The sequence below is a fragment of the Leptodactylus fuscus genome, chromosome 1 (assembly GCF_031893055.1).
Source record: "Leptodactylus fuscus isolate aLepFus1 chromosome 1, aLepFus1.hap2, whole genome shotgun sequence".
Taxonomy (NCBI): Eukaryota; Metazoa; Chordata; class Amphibia; order Anura; family Leptodactylidae; genus Leptodactylus; species Leptodactylus fuscus.
The window spans coordinates 4,722,405-4,746,888 of NC_134265.1; the positions used below are offsets into that span (position 1 = coordinate 4,722,405).

General features: G+C 46.7%; 1 protein-coding gene across 1 annotated transcript in view; it reads left to right on the forward strand.

Annotated features, from left to right (window-relative positions):
- LOC142192512 (uncharacterized) overlaps positions 1–24,484 on the forward strand; it is a 207,719-nt gene that overhangs the window by 27,695 nt on the left and 155,540 nt on the right. The window contains exons 8-9 of the mRNA XM_075262424.1: positions 9,117–9,181; positions 9,436–9,556. Of these exons, the coding sequence (XP_075118525.1) occupies positions 9,117–9,181; positions 9,436–9,556 (186 nt within the window). The remainder of the gene's footprint in view (positions 1–9,116; positions 9,182–9,435; positions 9,557–24,484) is intronic.

Here is a 24,484-nt window from a genome sequence, read left to right on the forward strand (position 1 = left end):
CTAGGACTATATATATCTATAATACATAGTGTATGACACTGTCAGGGCTCCTAGGACTATATATATCTATAATACATAGTGTATGACACTGTCAGGGCTCCTAGGACTATATATATCTATAATACATAGTGTATGACACTGTCAGGGCTCCTAGGACTATATATATCTATAATGCATAGTGTATGACACTGTCAGGGCTCCTAGGACTATATATATATATCTATAATACATAGTGTATTATACACAGCCTCGCCCCTAACCCCACACAATCACATATACATATGAAGAGCTCAACGGAAAAATGGCCTAAGTCCACATTTTGTCATATTTCAAATTATTACCTAGAAAGCTTCTTTGTACCTCGTTCTATGCATTGGGTTTACAAGGTACCTAGGATTAATGACCTAAGTCCATATATTTCAATGCAGAAGAATTTACACTTAATGGAATAATGGCCTAAGTCCAATACAAACTTACTTACTTCACTCTCGTTGGTCATTTTTTCATTGAAATCGTGACTTCCGGTCTGTTGTTTATATTAGTGTAAAAACTTTGTCTTATTGTTTAAAAGGCTCTAAATCGACTTTTGCACATATTTAGCGCCGAAAAGGGAGGCAGGTAATTATTATTCTTCATCGTTTAATAATAGTAGTAATTAATTAATAATATTAAATAAATAATATTTATACATGAAGCTGCAATTTTTTTTAATAAATAATACAATTTATGATTAGGATTAACGGTGTTCATTAGCTGATTACATTGGATAGATATATTCCACAATAATGCCCGTTTGCTTTAGGCTAAAACTTTAAATTTCGTTTTTCTCACAATATTGATTTTTGGACTTAGGCCATTTTTCCGTTGAGCTCTTCATATACTTTACCACTTTGCCCCTCACCTTAATGATACTCCAAGAGGCGCTCTTTAACGCTCCGGAGCAGCCATGTTTGCCGACCCCAACGCTCTGACAATCCGCGACACCGCCCACCCATGTCAATACCCCTAGGAGGTCTAATAAATGCAAAAAAAAAAAGTTTAAAAAAAGTAAAAAAAATATATATATATATATATAAAAAAAAAAAAGGATTACAAATTCAAATCACCCCCCTTTCCCTAGAACACATATAAAAGTCGTTAAAAACTGTGAAACACATACATGTTAGGTATCCCCACGTCCAAAATCGCCCGCTCTACAAAGCTATACAAATATTTTTCCTGTTCGGTAAACGCCGTAGCGGGAAAAATGGTCAAAAGTGCCTAACTGCCATTTTTTCACTGTTTTAATTCTGATAACAATTTGAATAAAAAGTGATCAAAGCAATAACATTTCCCGAAAATGGTAGAACTACAAAGTACACCCGGTCCCGCAAAAAAAGACGCCCTATGCATCCCCGTACACGCACGTATAAAAAAGTTACGGCTGTCGGAATATGGCGACTTTTCAAAAAGTAATATTTTAACACAGTTTTGGATTTTTTTTAAGGGGTCTAAATGTAAATAAAACCATATAAATTTGGTATCCCGGTATCATAACGAAACACAGAATATAGGGGACAGGTCATTTTGGTTGCACAGTGAGCGCCGTAAAACCAAAGCCCGTAAGAAAGTCGCAGAAATGCATTTTTTCTTCAAATCCACCCCATTCTGAATTTTTTCCCTGCTTCCCAGTACATTATATAGAATAAATAATGGCGGCATCAGGAAGAAAAATTTGTCCCAGGAAAAATTAAGACCTCATATGGCTCTGGGAGCGGAGAAATAAAAAAGTTATGGGGTTTAGAAGGAGGGGAGTCAAAAACGAAAAACAAAAAATGCCATCGGCGGGAAAGGGTTAACTTCAAATACCTCTGTCCCAAAGACACTATGTAAAGTTTATACCAACACCGTATATATAGCAGCTCAAATACAAAGTAACTGCAACACAAAAGTCTCACGGATTCTCTGAATTACAGCAACAACAAGATACAAACTTACATTTCATATCCCATACCTCATACACAGTACGAAAACCTTACCCGCGCCTGTATATACCCACTGCTACAATCACCGCAGACCAAGTCGCGGGTACCAGCTAGTATATCTATAATACATAGTTTATGACACTGTCAGGGCTCCTAGGACTATATACACTCACCGGCCACTTTATTAGGTACACCTGTCCAACTGCTCGTTAACACTTAATTTCTAATCAGCCAATCACATGGCGGCAACTCAGTGCATTTAGGCATGTAGACATGGTCAAGACAATCTCCTGCAGTTCAAACCGAGCATCAGTATGGGGAAGAAAGGTGATTTGAGTGCCTTTGAACGTGGCATGGTTGTGGGTGCCAGAAAGGCTGGTCTGAGTATTTCAGAAACTGCTGATCTACTGGGATTTTCACGCACAACCATCTCTAGGGTTTACAGAGAATGGTCCGAAAAAGAAAAAACATCCAGTGAGCGGCAGTTCTGTGGGCGGAAATGCGTTGTTGATGTCAGAGGTCAGAGGAGAATGGCCAGACTGGTTCGAGCTGATAGAAAGGCAACAGTGACTCAAATAGCCACCCGTTACAACCAAGGTAGCCAGAAGAGCATCTCTGAACGCCGCACAGTACGTCCAACTTTGAGGCTACAGATGGGCTACAGCAGCAGAAGACCACACCGGGTGCCACTCCTTTCAGCTAAGAACAGGAAACTGAGGCTACAATTTGCACAAGCTCATCGAAATTGGACAATTGAAGATTGGAAAAACGTTGCCTGGTCTGATGAGTCTCGATTTCTGCTGCGACATTCGGATGGTAGGGTCAGAATTTGGCGTCAACAACATGAAAGCATGGATCCATCCTGCCTTGTATCAACGGTTCAGGCTGGTGGTGGTGGTGTCATGGTGTGGGGAATATTTTCTTGGCACTCTTTGGATGTGCAGCCGACAAATCTGCGGCAACTGTGTGATGCCATCATGTCAATATGGACCAAAATCTCTGAGGAATGCTTCCAGCACCTTGTTGTATCTATGCCACGAAGAATTGAGGCAGTTCTGAAGGCAAAAGGGGGTCCAACCCGTTACTAGCATGGTGTACCTAATAAAGTGGCCGGTGAGTATATATCTATAATACATGGTGTATGACACTGTCAGGGCTCCTAGGACTATATATATCTATAATACATAGTGTATGACACTGTCAGGGCTCCTAGGACTATATATATCTATAATACATAGTGTATGACACTGTCAGGACTCCTAGGACTATATATCTATAATACATAGTGTATGACACTGTCAGGGCTCCTAGGACTATATATATCTATAATACATAGTGTATGACACTGTCAGGGCTCCTAGGACTATATATATCTATAATACATAGTGTATGACACTGTCAGGGCTCCTAGGACTATATATATCTATAATACATAGTGTATGACACTGTCAGGGCTCCTAGGACTATATATATCTATAATACATAGTGTATGACACTGTCAGGGCTCCTAGGACTATATATATCTATAATACATAGTGTATGACACTGTCAGGGCTCCTAGGACTATATATATCTATAATACATAGTGTATGTCACTGTCAGGGCTCCTAGGACTATATATATATATCTATAATACATAGTGTATGACACTGTCAGGGCTCCTAGGACTATATATATCTATAATACATAGTGTATGACACTGTCAGGGCTCCTAGGACTATATATATCTATAATACATAGTGTATGACACTGTCAGGGCTCCTAGGACTATATAGATCTGAATGAATGAAATGTTCTGTACAGAGTTGAATGTGATGACAACAAAATCTCACAAAAATTATCAATGGAAAACAAATTTATTAACCAATGGAGGGCTGGATTTGGAGTCCCCCCCCCTCCCCCCCCAAAAAAAAAAAAAAAAAATCAAAGTGGAAAAATACACTACAGGCTGATCCAACTTTGATGTGATGTCCTTAAAACATCTCAAAATAAGGCTGAGTAGTGTGTGCGGCCTCCACGTGTCTGTATGACCTCCCTACAACACCTGGGCATGCTACTGATGAGGTTGTGGATGGTCTCCTGAGGGTTCTCCTCCCAGACCTGGACTAAAGCATCTGCCAACTCCTGGACAGTCTGTGGTGCAACGTGACATTGGTGGATGGAGCGAGACATGATGTCCCAGATGTGCTCAATCGGAGTCAGGTCTGGGGAACGGCCAGGCCAGTGCATAGCTTCAATGCCTTCATCTTGCAGGAACTGCTGACACACTCCAGCCACATGAGGTCTGGCATTGTCCTGCATTAGGAGGATTCCAGGGCCAACCGCACCAGCATATGGACTCACAAGGGGTCTGAGGATCTCATCTCGGTACCTAATGGCAGTCTGGCGAGCACATGGAGAGCTGTGCGGCCCCCAGCACCGCACCTCCCATGAGGCCACCGGAAGCGACCGCTTCAGGCGGTGCTATGCCAGGGCCCCGGGGAGGGCGGCATTTTTGCTTACCTAAGCCAGTCCAGGACAAGCTGTCCTGGACTGGCTTAGCGTCACCGAGTGGTGGATTGGGGAGGCCGCTGGAGCAGTCCTCTCTGTGCCTGTTCTCTGCCTGCTAACGCCGCTCTGCCGGCGGTGAAAAAAGCAGGTTCACCCCTGGCGGCCTCACAACATTACTGATCGGTCATGCTGAAGGATATTGCAGGCAGCAGATCACTCTCCACGGCGTCTCCAGACGTGACAGAGTAGTACAGCTGTACTCCACAAGATTTACACACACAGCTCTGCTACATGTACATAATACACTGAGCCCTGATATAAAGGCATTAAATACCATACACTGGTACAAATACAATTATATTACATGGATATCTCACATACACAGCTCTGCAGCATTCACAATGCACATATATAGTTATCCATCTGCAGATTACACAAATCCGCTCTGTACATATCACACACAGATGACTCCGCTACATAAATGTCACACCCAGACGGCTCTGCTACATAAACGGCACACACAGATGGCTCCGCTACATACATGTCACATACAGACGTTCCGCTACATACATGTCACACACAGACAGCTCCACTACATAAATGTCACACACAGACGGCTCCGCTATATACACGTCACACATATGGCTCCGCTACAAAAATGTCACACCCAGATGGCTCCGCTACATAAACGGCACACACAGACGTTCTGCTACATACATGTCACAAACAGACATTCCGCTACATACACGTCACACACAGACGTTCCGCTACATACACGTCACACATAGACGGCTCCGCTACAGAAACGTCACACACAGACAGCTCCACTACATACACGTCACACATAGACGGCTCCGCTACATACACGTCACACATAGATGTTCTGCTACATACACATCACACACAGACGTCTCCGCTACATACACGTCACGCAGACGGCTCCGCTACATAAACGTCACACATAGACGGCTCTGCTACATACATGTCACACACAGGCGGCTCCCCTATATACACGTCACACACAGACAGCTCCGCTACATAAACGTCACACACAGACGGCTCCACTACATACACGTCACACACAGACGGCTCCCCTATATACACGTCACATACAGACAGCTCCGCTCCATAAACGTCACACACAGACAGCTCCGCTACATACACGTCACACACAGACGGCTCCGCTATATACACGTCACACAGATGGCTCCGCTACATAAACGGCACACACAGATGTTCTGCTACATAAACGTCACACACAGACGTTCTGCTACATACATGTCACAAACAGACATTCCGCTACATACACGTCACACACAGACGTTCCGCTACATAAACGTCACACACAGACTGCTCCACTACATACACGTCACACACAGACAGCTCCGCTACATACACGTCACACATAGATGTTCTGCTACATACAAATCACACACAGACTGCTCCGCTACATACACGTCACACAAAGACAGCTCCGCTACATACACGTCACACACAGACGGCTCCACTACATACACATTACACACAGACGGTTCCACTACATACACATCACACACAGATGTTCTGCTACATACACGTCACACACAGATGTCTCCGCTACATACACGTCACACACACAGACTGCTCCACTACATAAATTTCACACACAGACAGCTCTGCTACATACACATCAGACACAGACGGCACCTCTGCATACACGTCACACACAGACGTCTCCACTACATACACGTCACACACAGACAGCTCCGCTACATACACGTCACACACAGACAGCTCCGCTACATACACGTCACAAACAGACAGCTCCGCTACATACAATACATGTCTGTCACCAGACCCAGCATATCACCCCAGTCCTGCAGATAGGTTACTGTCACCAGATGCAGCATATCACCCCAGCCCTGCAGATAGATAGGTTACTGTCACCAGAACCAGCATATCATCCCAGCCCTGCAGATAGATAGGTTACTGTCACCAGACCCAGCATATCACCCCAACCCTGCAGATAGATAGGTTACTGTCACCAGAACCAGTATATCACCCCAGCCCTGCAGATAGATAGGTTAGTGTCACCAGACCCAGCATATCACCCCAGCCCTGCAGATAGATAGGTTACTGTCACCAGAACCAGCATATCACCCCAGCCCTGCAGATAGATAGGTTACTGTCACCATAACCAGCATATCACCCCAGCCCTGCAGATAGATAGGTTACTGTCACCATAACCAGCATATCATCCCAGCCCTGCAGATAGATAGGTTACTGTCACCATAACCAGCATATCACCCCAGCCCTGCAGATAGATAGGTTACTGTCACCAGAACCAGCATATCACCCCAGCCCTGCAGATAGATAGGTTACTGTCACCAGAACCAGCATATCACCCCAACCCTGCAGATAGATAGGTTACTGTCACCAGACCCGGTATATCACCCCAGTCCTGCAGATAGATAGGTTACTGTCACCAGACCCGGTATATCACCCCAGTCCTGCAGATAGATAGGTTACTGTCACCAGACCCAGCATATCACCCCAGCCCTGCAGATAGATAGGTTACTGTCACCAGAACCAGCATATCACCCCAGCCCTGCAGATAGATAGGTTACTGTCACCAGAACCAGCATATCACCCCAGTCCTGCAGATAGATAGGTTACTGTCACCAGAACCCGCATATCACCCCAGCCCTGCAGATAGATAGGTTACTGTCACCAGAACCAGCATATCACCCCAGCCCTGCAGATAGATAGGTTACTGTCACCAGACCCAGCATATCACCCCAGCCCTGCAGATAGATAGGTTACTGTCACTAGAACCAGCATATCACCCCAGCCCTGCAGATAGATAGGTTACTGTCACCAGACTCAGCATATCACCACAGCCCTGCAGATAGATAGGTTACTGTCACCAGATCCAGCATATCACCACAGCCCTGCAGATAGATAGGTTACCGTCACCAGAACCAGCATATCACCCCAGCCCTGCAGATAGATAGGTTACTGTCACCAGATCCAGCATATCACCCCAGCCCTGCAGATAGATAGGTTACTGTCACCAGAACCAGCTCTGCTACATCCTGATCATGTGACTTGTTGGCTCCTCCCACACAGGTGACATCATCACAGGTCCTGTAACCACGGTTGCAGTACAGGAGGAGGTATATATATATATATGGTGGTCGCTCACAGTCCGGGCAGGATTATACAGTGCACTGAGCAAGTTCGGGGCGACCATCAGAGAACAACACAGAAGATTCCGGATGCCGATTCCCGGAGGATTCTCTGGATTTCTTCTCTGCTCTCGGTGACTACTGACCGGATCTATAAACCGTCGTCTCCCCTCCAAGTCATCGAATTCAGCAGAGAATCGTCTCTATGACATCTGACCGATCACCTGACAACTTGTCTGACACCTTGTGATCTCCAGGAATAGACGACCCCCGATCACATACAGACGTCCGTAACATATGGCGACCCTTTAACCCTTTCCTGCCGCAGCCATTTGTCATTTATGTTTTTCACTCCCCACCTTAAGGAGATTCTATCACTAGGATACGCTTTGTAAAGTAAATACACGTAAGATTTAAGAAAGACTATTCTTCTCTGACCTTTATTATTCGGATCTGTGCTGCTGTTCCTTAGATATATCTTCTCTTTTCCTTCTGTAAATGATTTCTCTCGCAGCAGTGGGGGCGTCCCCTGTACTGTCCGAAAACTCTCCAGCGACGGCCTCTGTCTTCTTCTTCTCGCGCGCCCCTGTTCTCTTCGTTCCAAAGTGCCAACTGCACATGTCCATCAGCCATTTCCGTGTGGCCGATCGGGAGAGGCAAAGACACAATAAAAGTTTCATATCTGAAAGTCAGTTGTGTGAAAACAGCCAAAATGTTATTGTCTCCATTAATTGTATTTATTACATGACATTATCTCATCTTCTTTATCTGCAGGTTCCTACAATATAGAATCCGCTCAGTTGATGTCTCCTATAGAAGAGAATGGAAAGAGACAGGAACAAGATGGCGGAAAGTCTATTAAACCTCACCCTAGAGATCATCTACCAGCTTACTGGAGAGGTGAGAGATTCTGATGATGTCATCATGACATCATTCTTATCTATAGTAATAACAGATGATATGACTGGAGAGGTGATGGACTCGGGACATGTATGTAGTGAGATTTATTAATGTGTCTCCCCATAACCAGGATTACACAGTAGTGAAGAAGACCTCTAGTGGGCGCTGTCAGGCTCCTGTGTATGATGGATATGGAGGAACCCTGAGCCTAATCCCGGGGCCTTCACCTCACCCCCTGATACAGGAGGAGATCAATGGACAGAAGATCCTAGAACTCACCAACAAGATGCTGGAGCTGCTGACTGGAGAGGTGACACTGCTGGGAATGCTGGGACATTATACAGTAACTGGAGGGGTCGGGGTGATGACTGTATCATTGTGTTGTCAGGTTCCTATAAGGTGTCAGGATGTCGCTGTCTATTTCTCCATGGAGGAGTGAGAGTATTTAGAAGGACATGAGGATCTGTACAAGGAGGTGATGATGGAGGACCAGCAGCCCCTCACATCAGCAGGTAATAGACATGACTATATACACATGGACTTCCATTATTTGTATGTACAGAATGAATTCAGTCCCTGTCTGTGTTTCCTACAGGTAGATCCAGTAAGAGGACAACACCGGAGAGATGTCCCAGTCCTCTTCTTCCACAGGATGATCAGGTAGATGGAGATATTCCCTATGATGTGTAGACGGGCTGTGAAGTCCTTGTGGTCAGTCTTGTTGTATCCAGCAGTATTATATGGTTATATACATGGGCGGTGTCATTGAGCCGCCATCTAATATGTTTATCCGGCTTCTCACAGACCTGCAGCTACTGTCAGGACATCTTTCATCTTCATGCAGATTAATGATCTAGAACATTCTCTGTGACTTCCCCATTCGTCCGGTGACTTTTACATTATTTGTTTCCCAGATTTTCCATAAGGATAAAGATGTGAGCGACATGAATGCTATATCTATGAGAATAAAGGAAGAGCCCTATGTGAGTGGTGATGAGGAGTGTGAGGAGGACATTCCTACAGGGACCCGCCCAGGTGAGGAGTCACCACTATATAAAGCACAGAAGGGTCACTGATTCTCCTCATTCACCCGGGGCCGCCATCAGGAATTTTGGGGCCCCATACAGCCTAAGTGTCCAGTCAGAATCAGCTGTCAACTTATCCCTGCACGAAGAACTGGCCATTAAAAAAAGGGGGGCCTGCAGTTCTCCGTGCAGGGATAAGTGGGGAGCTGATTGTGACTGGTTACCAACGTATCCCGGCAAGGGAGGCCAAAAACGCAACGTGAACACTCCTTTAAAGTGAAAGTCCCACCCCCAAACAGGCTGCTATGCTAGTAACATAGCCTACATCATTATTAATACAAAGCACACATACCTTTAGAGGTATTGTGTGCTTTGTAGTTCTCCAGCTAAAAACTTATATATTATTGCCCCAGTTCCCTCTCCGCAGTGCCGCACACCCGATGCCCCAACAATCCCCCCCCCCCCCCCCCCGTCCACCTTCTAACATCTTTCCTCTGCCCCCTGTACCCATACCTCCCAACTTTTGAAGAACCGAAAGAGGGACAAAATGTGCGGCGCGCTGCGGCAAATTTAGCCCCACCCTTTTTTTATGTTGACTCCGCCCATTCTCATTAATTTTTCATGTGCCCGCACACAGTATAATCCCCCTACAGTCACCCGTAAATTATATGTCCCCCCTCTATCTCTCCCCCTGCTTCATATACACTCACCGGCCACTTTATTAGGTACACCTGTCCAACTGCTCGTTAACACTTAATTTCTAATCAGCCAATCACATGGCGGTAACTCAGTGCATTTAGGCATGTAGACATGGTCAAGACAATCTCCTGCAGTTCAAACCGAGCATCAGTATGGGGAAGAAAGGTGATTTGAGTGCCTTTGAACGTGGCATGGTTGTTGGTGCCAGAAGGGCTGGTCTGAGTATTTCAGAAACTGCTGATCTACTGGGATTTTCACGCACAACCATCTCTAGGGTTTACAGAGAATGGTCCGAAAAAGAAAAAACATCCAGTGAGCGGCAGTTCTGTGGGCGGAAATGCGTTGTTGATGCCAGAGGTCAGAGGAGAATGGCCAGACTGGTTCCAGCTGATAGAAAGGCAACAGTGACTCAAATAGCCACCCGTTACAACCAAGGTAGCCAGAAGAGCATCTCTGAACGCCGCACAGTACGTCCAACTTTGAGGCTACAGATGGGCTACAGCAGCAGAAGACCACACCGGGTGCCACTCCTTTCAGCTAAGAACAGGAAACTGAGGCTACAATTTGCACAAGCTCATCGAAATTGGACAATTGAAGATTGGAAAAACGTTGCCTGGTCTGATGAGTCTCGATTTCTGCTGCGACATTCGGATGGTAGGGTCAGAATTTGGCGTCAACAACATGAAAGCATGGATCCATCCTGCCTTGTATCGGTAACGGTTCAGGCTGGTGGTGGTGGTGTCATGGTGTGGGGAATATTTTCTTGGCACTCTTTGGGCCCCTTGGTACCAATTGAGCATCGTTGCAACGCCAAAGCCTACCTGAGTATTGTTGCTGACCATGTCCATCCCTTTATGACCACAATGTACCCAACATCTGATGGCTACTTTCAGCAGGATAATGCAATGCCATGTCATAAAGCTGGAATCATCTCAGACTGGTTTCTTGAACATGACAATGAGTTCACTGTACTCCAATGGCCTCCACAGTCACCAGATCTCAATCCAATAGAGGAGCATCTTTGGGATGTGGTGGAACGGGAGATTCGCATCATGGATGTGCAGCCGACAAATCTGCGACTGCAACTGTGTGATGCCATCATGTCAATATGGACCAAAATCTCTGAGGAATGCTTCCAGCACCTTGTTGTATCTATGCCACGAAGAATTGAGGCAGTTCTGAAGGCAAAAGGGGGTCCAACCCGTTACTAGCATGGTGTACCTAATAAAGTGGCTGGTGAGTGTACACCCTTCATCTGCCCCAGTTTCATGTCTCCCCCTCCATCTCTGACCCCAGATTCATGTCTTCCCATCTCTGCCCCCAGATTCATGTCCCTTCAATCTCTGCCCCCAGATTCATGTCCTCTCCATCTCTGCCCTCAGATTCATGTACCCCCCATCTCTTCCCCCAGATTCATGTCCCCTCCATCTCTGCCCCCAGATTCATGTCCCCTCCATCTCTGCCCCCAGTGTCATGCCGTCCTCTCCATCTCTGCCCCCAGTGTCATGCCGTCCTCTCCTTCATCTGCCCCCAGTTTCACGTTCTTACCTTCTCCTCCGCTCCCTCGCCGCTCTCTGCGCACTTCTCTCGCTGACACATATATGGCTGAAGCGAGGAGCTGACCTGTGTCAGCTCCTCACTTCGCCGCTGCCGCCGGCTACTGGCTTGTAGACACGATCATCGCGTCTACAAGCCAGTAGCCGGCGGCAGCGGCGAAGCAAGGAGCTGACACAGGTCAGCGAAGCGAAGCTGTGTCAGCTCCTTGCTGTAGCCGCGTATGTGTCCAACTCAGATCTGCATCCTCTGGACGCAGATCTGAGTTGAAATCGGACACACGACTGCTGCGGGCGCCAGGGGGCCGGCACACGGCCATTTTTCAGTTTGGCCGGGCCCCTGACGCCAGTAGCAGTAATAATGGCCCTGCATTCACCGACTGCTATAAGTTTTTGCTTTATCTATTAAGTCTTCACAAACCTTTCAGTAAATGTTTTATAACTCAATAGTAGAAGGAAATATAAGACACCTCCTATTACATCCTATCACTGAGAGATCAGATTATAGTGGCCCTTAGGAGTCTATGAGGAGGGGAGGAGGAGAACAGTGAGAAAGAGTCAGGTCCATTGTTATAGACGTCCATTCCTGTTTTTTAATAGAATAGTGTGAACCTAGCCAGAGATTCTCATCTGTTTTGCCTCCAATGTCTTGCTGACAAATCGAATGGTGTTACATGCCTTATAATATCTATGGAAATATTTGTATAGAAATATTATAAATAGTATCATTTCTCAAAAATATTTTATTTCTTTACAGACTACTATAGCAGGAGCTCAGAGGGACATCTGATATCTACAGATTATAAAGCAGAAGATCATGGTATCACACAAGATCCATATGAAGAACATGTCATTACCCCAGATATACCCTCAGCCCTTCAGGAGAAAGATCTATCATCTGATCCCGTTATACCCGTCCAATCTTCGGATTCATCACTGACTGTGAAAGAAAGCAAAAAATACAGAAAAGGTGTTGAACATGGAAGATCTTACACCGGGGAGAAGAGATTTTTATGTTCAGAATGTGGGAAATGTTTTAACCAAAAAGCACATCTTTGGGGACATCACAAAACTCACACAGGAGAGAAGCCATATTCATGTCCAGAGTGTGGCAAATGTTTTAACCAAAAAGCACATCTTTGGGGACATCAAAAAACTCACACAGGAGAGAAGCCATATTCATGTTTGGAATGTGGGAAATGCTTTAAGCAAAAAGCACATCTTAATGCTCATCAGCAAATTCACACAGGAAAGAAGCCATACTCATGTCCAGAATGTGGGAGGTGTTTTTCAAGAAAGGGCAACTTTATTGAACATCAGAACATTCACACGGGGGTGAAGCCATTTATATGTCCTGTATGTACAAAATGTTTTACACGCAAATCATCCCTGGATGACCATCAGAGAATTCACACAGGAAATCTGTATTCATGTCCAGAATGTGGGAAATGTTTAACTCGCAAATCAAATCTTATTCAACATCTAAGAACTCACATAAGGGAGTAGACATTTTATAGTGACTGTTTTTATTGACACATATTAAATTGAAAAATATATTTTTGTATATAACATATAATTTGTCTATGGCAGAATTGATGTCCTACTATTACTCTAGCGATGCTCTAACTAATCATTGTTAGGGAGATCCGTTCTGTATTTGCCCTGTGTTGCCAATATATACAGACTAGCCTCTGCCCGCGAGTTCATCTGCATGTTGTTGAAGTGGATGATCTACCTATATTCAACAAATTGCTGCTGCGATGGTTTGCCTGCTCCGGCATTTCAGGAACTCTCAAGCTGTCCTGTTGCTGAAGTTGTTCCTCACGCCGAGCATCTCAGGAGCTCACTGGGACGCCGTATAATGAGCATGTTCTTGGCAGTGATGATCCCTGTCAGCTCCGCTTGAAGAGAACTCTGTGACTTCTGGATCCTTCATAGTTCTCGTTGTTTTAGAATTTTGCAACAAATTAGATTTTCTTTTTCCCGGCATGTTTAAAAGTAGCAAATTGCCAATTTGGATTAAAGATGTTTTCCCTTCCAGTGTGTCAGAACTGCCTGGAGCAGATCAGATAATATGCAAATGCATGTACACAATCCACTGAGGGTTATCTCAGTGTTTACATAGAGAGATAACAGACCTGGGACCTGAGATAAGGCTGCTGCAAGAGCAGTGTAACATAGTATGTGAACATAAATTCATATCAGTCGTGAAGCCATTTACCGGGATAAAAAAGTAGCCGATGTGTTACTCCAGGTTACAAACTATCTATACGTCAAATTTCATACAACTCCGTTCATCCGTTTTTGCGTGATTGATACAAACATCCAAACTGTTACATTTTTAATATTAGTAGGATAGGATATGGCTATTACCAAAAGGCAGGAGTAATTTTTATACCACCTTGTATAACCAGACTCCTAATTATGTATTTTACTAGTGATTTCTTCACTTCTGTGACAGGTGGAGCTGCAAGTGACACCCAAAGCACTTTTCTAGGCGGTATAAAAGTGGTGATAGGGTAACGACGCGACCCCTACCCTATTAGCAATAGCTATATCTGTACCTATTGGCAATACAAAACTTTAGAAGCTACAAAAAGAAAGTTCAATAGGTTAATATTCCAAAAATGTTCAGAAAAAAAAAGCCAAACCAAAATCAAAGGAAATGACAATTATACTTTAAGGGATTAAACATTTGTAATCCAAAAAGCAAATAAACTCCAGATAACACATCTATATATCAGCCCTGGACAGTGTATTCCAGATTTGTATTCAGATATGTTACAAACCACAGACGCACTGCCGTTCACTGCACTCGTGACCTTGGATGTGACTATAAATAGGTAATCCACTGTCAGTATAGACATCTACAAGAAATGTTTTACTCTTCAGGTTTGGGTATGCTAGAGCAGCAAGGACAAATTTATTAATTTTCAGATTGATTTTACAATATGACAGTGCTTACAAAAAGATTATGTGATGGAATAACAAAACTATACTTAGGATGCATTCACACTAAGTATACGCTGAGCTGGTTTTGAACGTAAAACACATTCAGAATCAGCGCGTACAAAGCAGATCCCATTCATTTCAATGGGAGCTGGCATACGAGCGCTCCCCATTGAAATGATTGGGCTGCTTTTTTCCCTATTGGTTTCAATGTGATACGCGTGTATGCCGGCTCCCATTGAAATGAATATACTTAGTGTGAATGCACCCTTAGAAGGCAAAACAGTTATAGAAGTAAAAGGTGGTAAAATAAAGAATAACAAACCTCTGAGAGAGACTCAGGTTGGGAGATACAGCTCGAAGTTGGCCAGCGCTATTATCCTGGCTGTATCTCTGTGTGTCTGACAAACCAGAACCATCTCTATGATATACTAATCTTATATAGTAACATAATAGAGGTTAGATGAAGAAACCAGACCGTCAAGTTCGACCTATAACCCTAGAGTGTTGATCCAGAGGAAGGCAAAAACCTCCATAAAGCTGACGCCAATTGAGGCATGAGAGGGGATAAAATTCCTTCCTGACTCCAAATCCGGCAATCAGTATAAAACCCTGGATAAACTTTGCTAAAAATCCAAAACCTGTAATATTTTTTCTGCTGCAGAAAGGTATCCAGGACTTTCTAGATCTTGCACAATGAATCCTCAATCATCACATCCTGTGGCAGAAAGTTCCATAGTAACCGGTCTAGGTGTAGAGGACGTCCCCTTGTCATTGTCACTAGTCTAGGTGTAGAGGACGTCCCCTTGTCATTGTCACTGGTCTAGGTGTAGAGGACGTCCTCTTGTCACTGTCACTGGTCTAGGTGTAGAGGACGTCTCCTTGTCACTGGTCTAGGTGTAGAGGACGTCTCCTTGTCACTGGTCTAGGTTTAGAGGACGTCCCCTTCTCACTGTCACTGGTTTAGGTGTAGAGGACATCCCCTTGTCACTGGTCTAGGTGTAGAGGACGTCTCCTTGTCACTGGTCTAGGTGTAGAGGACGTCTCCTTGTCACTGTCACTGGTCTAGCTGTAGAGGACGTCCACTTGTCACTGACCTAGGTGTAGAGGACGTCTCCTTGTCACTGTCACCGGCCTAGGTGTAGAGGACGTCTCCTTGTCACTGTCACCGGCCTAGGTGTAGAGGACGTCTCCTTGTCACTGTCACCGGCCTAGGTGTAGAGGACGTCCCCTTGTCACTGTCACCAGTCTAGGTGTAGAGGACGTCCCCTTGTCACTGTCACTGGTCTAGGTGTAGAGGACGTCCCCTTGTCACTGTCACCGGCCTAGGTGTAGAGGACGTCCCCTTGTCACTGGCTTAGGTGTAGAGGACGTCTCCTTGTCACTGTCACTGGTCTAGGTGTAGAGGACGTCCCCTTGTCACTGTCACTGTCTTAGGTGTAGAGGACGTCTCCTTGTCACTGTCACTGGTCTAGGTTTAGAGGACATCCCCTTGTCACTGTCACTGGTCTAGGTGTAGAGGACGTCCCCTTGTCACTGTCACCGGCCTAGGTGTAGAGGACGTCCCCTTGTCACTGTCACTGGCTTAGGTGTAGAGGACGTCTCCTTGTCACTGTCACTGGTCTAGGTGTAGAGGACGTCTCCTTGTCACTGTCACTGGCTTAGGTGTAGAGGACGTCTCCTTGTCACTGTCACTGGTCTAGGTGTAGAGGACGTCCCCTTGTCACTGTCACTGGTCTTGGTGTAGAGGACGTCTCCTTGTCACTGTCACCGGCCTAGGTGTAGAGGACGTCCCCTTGTCACTGTCACTGGTCTAGGTTTAGAGGACGTCCCCTTGTCACTGTCACTGGTCTTGGTGTAGAGGACGTCTCCTTGTCACTGTCACCGGCCTAGGTGTAGAGGACGTCTCCTTGTCACTGGCACCGGCCTAGGTGTAGAGGACGTCTCCTTGTCACTGTCACTGGCCTAGGTGTAGAGGACGTCCCCTTGTCACTGTCACCGGTCTAGGTGTAGAGGACGTTTCCTTGTCACTGTCACCGGCCTAGGTGTAGAGGACGTCTCCTTGTCACTGGCACCGGCCTAGGTGTAGAGGACGTCTCCTTGTCACTGTCACTGGCCTAGGTGTAGAGGATGTCTCCTTGTCACTGGCACTGGCCTAGGTGTAGAGGACGTCTCCTTGTCACTGGCACTGGCCTAGGTGTAGAGGACGTCTCCTTGTCACTGTCACCGGCCTAGGTGTAGAGGACGTCTCCTTGTCACTGTCACCGGTCTAGGTGTAGAGGACGTCTCCTTGTCATTGCCACTGGCCTAGGTGTAGAGGATTTTCCCTTGTCACTGTCACCGGTCTAGGAGTAAAAAGATCAATAGAAAGTTCTTTGTGCTGTCCCTTCATGCAGTTTTACATTGTTATTAGGCCTCCCCATTACTTTGTCCTCTGATCCTCTAATAATCTCGGTCGCCTTCTCTTCCCTCTCTTCAGTACATACACGTCACATACAGACGGCTCCGCTACATACACGTCACACACTGTTAAATATCATAATTTGCTGAACTTAACCCCTTCCCGCCGATGCCACTTTTTGACTTCCTGACCAAGCGACAATAACTTTGGAACGCTTTAACTTACCAAAGTGATTTTGAAATTGTTTTTTTCGTAACACATTGTACTTCATGTCAGTGGTAAATTTTGGTTCATATGTTTTGTGTTTAATTATGAAAAATAGGAAATTTGGTGGAAATTTTGAAAAATATGCATTTTATAAAGTTTGAAATGATGTGCATTACATACAGATAGTCGTACCGCCAAAATTATATCCTAAATCTCATGTCCCAGATCTCTGCTTTATGTCGGCATCAAACTTTAGTCGCCCTTTTATTTTCTACGGACATTATAAGGTTTACAAGTGAAACAACAATATTCAAAATTTTCAAGAAATTTCCAAAACCCATTTTTACGGGACTAATCCAATTATGAAGGGGTTTTGAAAGACCCCTGTATTAGAAACCACCATAAGTCACCCCATTTTCAAAACTGCACCCCTTAAATAAGCCAAAACAACATCTATCAAGTATTTCAACCCTATAAGTGCTTAACAGGAATTAATACAAAATGGAGGTGAAAATTTCAAATTTGATTTTATTTTACTAATATTTTCGTTTAGCCCTAGAATTTGCACATTCACAAGGGGTGAAAGGAGAAAACGCCCCCCACAATTTGTTATGCAACTTCTCCCGACGACCACAGTACCCCACTTGTGGGTGTAAACTAATATATGGACACACAGCGAGACGCAGAAGGGAAGGAGCGCCAAGGAGCTTTTAGAGGGCAGATCTGGCTGTGATCAGTTTCATGTCGCATTTACAAAGCCCTTGAGGAGTCAAAACAGCGGAAACCTCTAGAAAGTGACCCCATTGTGAAAACCGCACCCCTCAGAGAATTTATTAAGTGATGTAGTGAGCATTAGTAACCCTGAAGTGAATATGTAAGCTGTGCGGAGTAAATTGGGTACACCATATCCCATTCTATTTTCCCACTAGCTCCTATGACACGAACGGGGAAGAGGGGCATTCTGGGGGATCAGCGCTGGTGTATTCTCTCTCATAAGCTCTAAATATGGGGGGTCCCCTGAAAACGCTCGCACCGCTTACACATTTCCTTCTAGTCGCAGCCACTTATGTCCTAATGAATTGGTGACTTTTGGGGTTTTTGTCTTCACATTGTACAAGCTAGATTTTTATTTTGTGGCAATGTGGCCATATGAGGGCTTGGTGTTTGCGGTATTAGATTTACTTTTCAATGCCACCATTTTGGGGCCGATAACTTATTTACTACATTTTATTACATTTTATTAACTCTTTCTGGGTGGGATGTAAAAGGAAACATCAATTCTGACATTGCTTTTTAGCATTTTTTTTTTTCCTGTGCAGTGTACAGTATAAGTAACATGTGACCTTTATTCTGCGGGTCAGTAAGGTTACGGCGTGCAGTGTACAGCATAAGTAACACATTACCTTTATTCTCCGGGTCGGTACGGTTACGGCGTGCAGTGTACAGTATAAGTAACATGTGACCTTTATTCTGCGGGTCGGTACGGTTACGGCGTGCAGTGTACAGCATAAGTAACACATTACCTTTATTCTCCGGGTCGGTACGGTTACGGCGTGCAGTGTACAGTATAAGTAACATGTGACCTTTATTCTGCGGGTCGGTACGGTTATGGCAAACCTTGTTTGCTGTTTAATGCGTTGCTATTTGTGCAGAATAAAATGCAATTTAGGGAAACAAATCAATTATTTTTGCATCGCCATCTTCTGAAAGGCATAACATTTTTATTTTTCGCTAGACAGAGCTGGTTGAGGTCTTATTTTTTGCGGGAAGACCTCTTCTTTTTATTGGTACCATTTTGGTTTTCATCTGACCATTTGATTACTTTTTATTGAACATTTTGTAAGGGAAAGGTGGTGAATAATCATTATTTCGTGCGGTTTTCTACGGGGTTTTTTTTTACGCCGTTTGCCGTTCGGGTTAAATAATGTTTTCATTTTATTGTTCAGGTTATTACGGACGCGGTGATACCTAATATGTAATGTTTTTTTTCTCTTTTTCTTTATTTTACATAATAAAACATTTTACATGGGCAAAAATGGATTTTTGGGGCTTTATTTTTTTCTAATTTATTTTAAACTTATTTAAACTTTTTTATTTTTACTTTTTTATCACTTTTTTTTCTGTCCCCATGGGGGATTGAAGCAGTGATTGGCACCGTACTATTACGGTGGATGTCGGGAAGGGGTTAAAGAGTGTAAATGGAGAAGGTCATGGAGTAGCATTTGTGTCCAGCATGTCATCCTTGACAGATGAAGGGGTTAGTGGAATGTTGGGTGGAGGTAAAAAAAAAGTCTCGTTACCAACAACAACATGTCATTGTAGCCAAACTTAGGGCTATGGTCAAACAAGGAACGATCCGGAGTACATGGAAGGATCGTACCTACACTTCCTTATGGGGAAAAACCCTGGATGAGGGTAAAGCGTCCTCAGCCTTTATAAGCAGGCTCTGGTAACATGAGGGGAGAGCACTAACTCCACCTTCACACCTGCTCTCACTCTCTTCATTTTAACACTTGACATCTGTCATGCATATTCTATGTTATTTTAACTTTTGGACTGTAACCTGTTTGTTTGAATTAAACTTTTTTTGCTGTTTCAACTACAAATTGGATTGGACTCCAGCTGCTTCTTGGCGTCACTGAAGTACACCTCTTGTCTCATCAGTCAAGTGGTGTGAGACTATATTTACCACACACACACAGCTCCGCTACATACACGTCACACACAGACGGCTCCGCTACATAGACGTCACACACAGACGGCTCCGCTACATACACGTCACACAAAGACGGCTCTGCTACATACACGTCACAAACAGACGGCTCCACTACATACACGTCACACACAGACGTCTCTGCTACATGCACGTCACACACAGACAACTCTGCTACATACACGTCACACACAGACGTCTCTGCTACATACACGTCACACACAGACGGCTCCGCTACATACACGTCACACGGAGATGGCTCCACTACATACACGTCACACACAGACGGCTACGCTACATACATGTCACACACAGACAGCTCCGCTACATACACGTCACACACAGACAGCTCCGCTACATACACTCACCGGCCACTTTATTAGGTACACCTGTCCAACTGCTCGTTAACACTTAATTTCTAATCAGCCAATCACATGGCGGCAACTCAGTGCATTTCGGCATGTAGACATGGTCAAGACAATCTCCTGCAGTTCAAACCGAGCATCAGTATGGGGAAGAAAGGTGATTTGAGTGCCTTTGAACGTTGGCATGGTTGTTGGTGCCAGAAGGGCTGGTCTGAGTATTTCAGAAACTGCTGATCTACTGGGATTTTCACGCACAACCATCTCTAGGGTTTACAGAGAATGGTCCGAAAAAGAAAAAACATCCAGTGAGCGGCAGTTCTGTGGGCGGAAATGCGTTGTTGATGCCAGAGGTCAGAGGAGAATGGCCAGACTGGTTCGAGCTGATAGAAAGGCAACAGTGACTCAAATAGCCACCCGCTACAACCAAGGTAGCCAGAAGAGCATCTCTGAACGCACAGTACGTCGAACTTTGAGGCAGATGGGCTACAGCAGCAGAAGACCACACCGGGTGCCACTCCTTTCAGCTAAGAACAGGAAACTGAGGCTACAATTTGCACAAGCTCATCGAAATTGGACAATTGAGGATTGGAAAAACGTTGCCTGGTCTGATGAGTCTCGATTTCTGCTGCGACATTCGGACGGTAGGGTCAGAATTTGGCGTCAACAACATGAAAGCATGGATCCATCCTGCCTTGTATCGGTAACGGTTCAGGCTGGTGGTGGTGGTGTCATGGTGTGGGGAATATTTTCTTGGCACTCTTTGGGCTCCTTGGTACCAATTGAGCATCGTTGCAACGCCAAAGCCTACCTGAGTATTGTTGCTGACCATGTCCATCCCTTTATGACCACAATGTACCCAACATCTGATGGCTACTTTCAGCAGGATAATGCAATGCCATGTCATAAAGCTGGAATCATCTCAGACTGGTTTCTTGAACATGACAATGAGTTCACTGTACTCCAATGGCCTCCACAGTCACCAGATCTCAATCCAATAGAGGAGCATCTTTGGGATGTGGTGGAATGGGAGATTCGCATCATGGATGTGCAGCCGACAAATCTGCGGAAACTGTGTGATGTCATCATGTCAATATGGACCAAAATCTCTGAGGAATGCTTCCAGCACCTTGTTGTATCTATGCCACGAAGAATTGAGGCAGTTCTGAAGGCAAAAGGGGGTCCAACCCGTTACTAGCATGGTGTACCTAATAAAGTGGCCGGTGAGTGTACACGTCACACACAGACGGCTCCGCTACATACACATTACACGCAGACGGCTCCACTACATACACGTCACACACAGACGGCTCCTCTACATACACATCATAGATATATTTTCCTTTATCCAGTATAGAAACCTGTACTACCTGGTCATGTGACTCTTTGATTGATCATGTGACATCATCACAGGTCCTAGATAGCCCTAGACTGTGTAAGGAAAGGGCTGTGGACTCATTGGCTAGATTATTAAAGATATTTGGTAAATATTGGTGACGTTTTGGTCTTAGTCCATAAAAAAGAGAGCACGTAGGCGGGTACTCACCTTCTACCACGGACGTTTTGGTGAGAGGAACAGTACCTGCAGATGGCAGACTCTTTGGAGCGTTTGATTCAGGAGAGGGTGGCCAGCCAGGGCCCTGGCTGGTTGCTCAGCATCCTGCAGCAATCCTGCGACTCCGGTGTCGGCGGCTCCTCTTCCAGGAGTTCGGGCAGACCGCAGCGGGTATCTCGCCCGCCGGCGCGGTTGAGCCCCAGCCCGCCACAGCGTGGAGGTGCCGGCGCTGCCAAGCAGCGTAAGGAGTCTCGGGCTCGCGGAGGACCGGCGGCTTCTGACTGCGTCGGGACAGGTGAGCAGTCCGGCGGGGTCGCGCAGCGGTCCAGTGGGGGTGCGGGGGGGTCCCTTGCTCCCGTGGCGGCCGGCTCGCATAGGCCCAACATGGCCGCCGCCACGAGGTCCTGTGCTGGGGCTGCTGCGGTCTCGGGGGGGGGGGAGGAGCCTCTCCTCTCCTCTTCGATGACGTGCCTCGGGGCGGGTCTTCCCCCTCCAGAGCTGGTGGGACGGCCGGAAATGAAGGGGCGGAAGGGGCGGGGCCTAGCTCCGTGCTTGCCGGAGCTGAACAAGACTTAACCCCCGAAGGCCTGGTCTGCAGCGCGGCAGCAGCAGCTTTTCCTGGAGGCGGTGAGAAACCTCAGCCCCCTGCAGGGCTCTGCATTGGGGACCGAGTGCATGCGGGTGCCTCGGGCATAGTGACGTCGGGGGGGCGTGGCCTCGGGCATAGTGGTGTCGGGGGCGTGGCCTCGGGCATAGTGACGTCGGGGGGCGTGGCCTCGGGCATAGTGCCGTCGGGGGGCGTGGCTTCGGGTGTTGTCATGGGTACGGGCTCCGCTGATTTTGCGGCCGTGCGCATGGGTGGGTCGGCGCGTTCCGCCCCTTTGGGGGATTTTTCTTCGGGGGGTGGGGGGGCCAGAGGGGTCCGCCGGGTTGCTTCGGCTAGCGCTTCGCGTGGCGGCGTTCCGCGCGATACCAGGGTCAGGGAAGGGGGCCGCCGGTTTTCGCGTCATCATTCTAACGTGTCTCCTTTTTCTGAGTCCTCCTCATCAGAGGACGACAGGTACCGCCGTGGCAGTGGGCGTCACCTGGATTTTTCTGGACGGCACGGCAGCAGGAGGAGCTATCGCAGTCGCACAAGCCATACTGGACGTCGCACCCCGAGCAGTCGTTCGTCCTCCAGGTCACGTCGGAGCTATAGCCGCTCAGACCGAAGGCTGCGGGACCGGTCGCGACATTCTTCATCACGCAGAGGGAGTCGTCGGGGATCTCCAGCCGAGGCTTGTCCGGAGAGGGCTACGTCTTCTGCATCCGGTCCTAGTCGTCAAGAATCACAGCCTCTACCGACCGCTCCAGTGCCGGCTGCTCCTCTTCCGGTCCCTACAGGGCCGCAACCCGGTGAGTACGCCCGTGCCTGGGCACCTCACACTGCACCTACACTAGCTCCCGGTCAGGACCTCTCTTCTTTCCTTAGGCAGTTACTTGCAGTCTCGGAGGGATCGCAAGCTAGACAGGACGTGGTTTCCGCTACTGCACCCGGGGGGGTTGCTCCCTCACCGGCCGTAGAGTTGGTTTCCAATTGCATGCTCCGAGACACCATGTTCTGTGGGGTTGCTCCGTTAGGGACTCATGTCCCGGCGGAGCTTAGAGACAAGATAGGGAAAGGGGAATTTATAGACATTTGGTCCTTGCTGTCGGCAGACCATATTGCCGTCGACAAGGAGCGAACTTTTGAGAAGGGTTCTGAGCGTAAGCAGAAAGTGGCCAAGACCTTCGGCAACTGGCTGCAGGCTTTCGCCACTATGGCTTACATTATTTGCCAGACTTCTCCGTCAAAGGGCCCGGAGCTCTTTGTTTACCTGGACACGGTGTATAGTGCGTATAAGTTGCACGGGGGTTCGGCCTGGTGGCGGTACGACGAGGAGTATCGTCGCCGCCTGGCGCTTACCCCCTCCGTCGGTTGGGCCTCTAAGGCCACCGACGTTTGGATACAGTTGATCCTTTCCCAGCGTCCCCAGCGGCCATTTCCCTCCGGTGCCGCCGGTGCGGGGCAGCAGCCCGCAGCGGCGGCACAGCGGCAGAGTGGCACGTGTTGGCTCTACAATGAGGGCCACTGCCGTTTCCACTCTGCCTGTCGATTCAAGCACGAGTGTTCAATCTGTGGTGGGTCGCACTCGGCTTTGCGCTGCTTCCGACGCAACAGGCAGGGCGGAAAGCTGGGTGCTGCCGGCAGCGCAGAGAACACCAGTGAACGTGCGGCTGCTGGAGCAGTGGCTCGCCCTCTACCCCAGGAGGCGGGAAGCAAGCCTGCTTCTTGAGGGTTTCTCTAGTGGTTTCTATATTCCCCATGCTTCTTCTTCAGTTATGTTTCTTTCACCTAATCTGAAGTCGGTCAGGGAGAACGAGGAGATGGCTTGGGAGAAGGTAATGAAAGAGGTGATGTTGGACCGGATGGCCGGTCCTTTTGCCGATCCCCCGTTGTCGAATTTGAGAGTTTCTCCG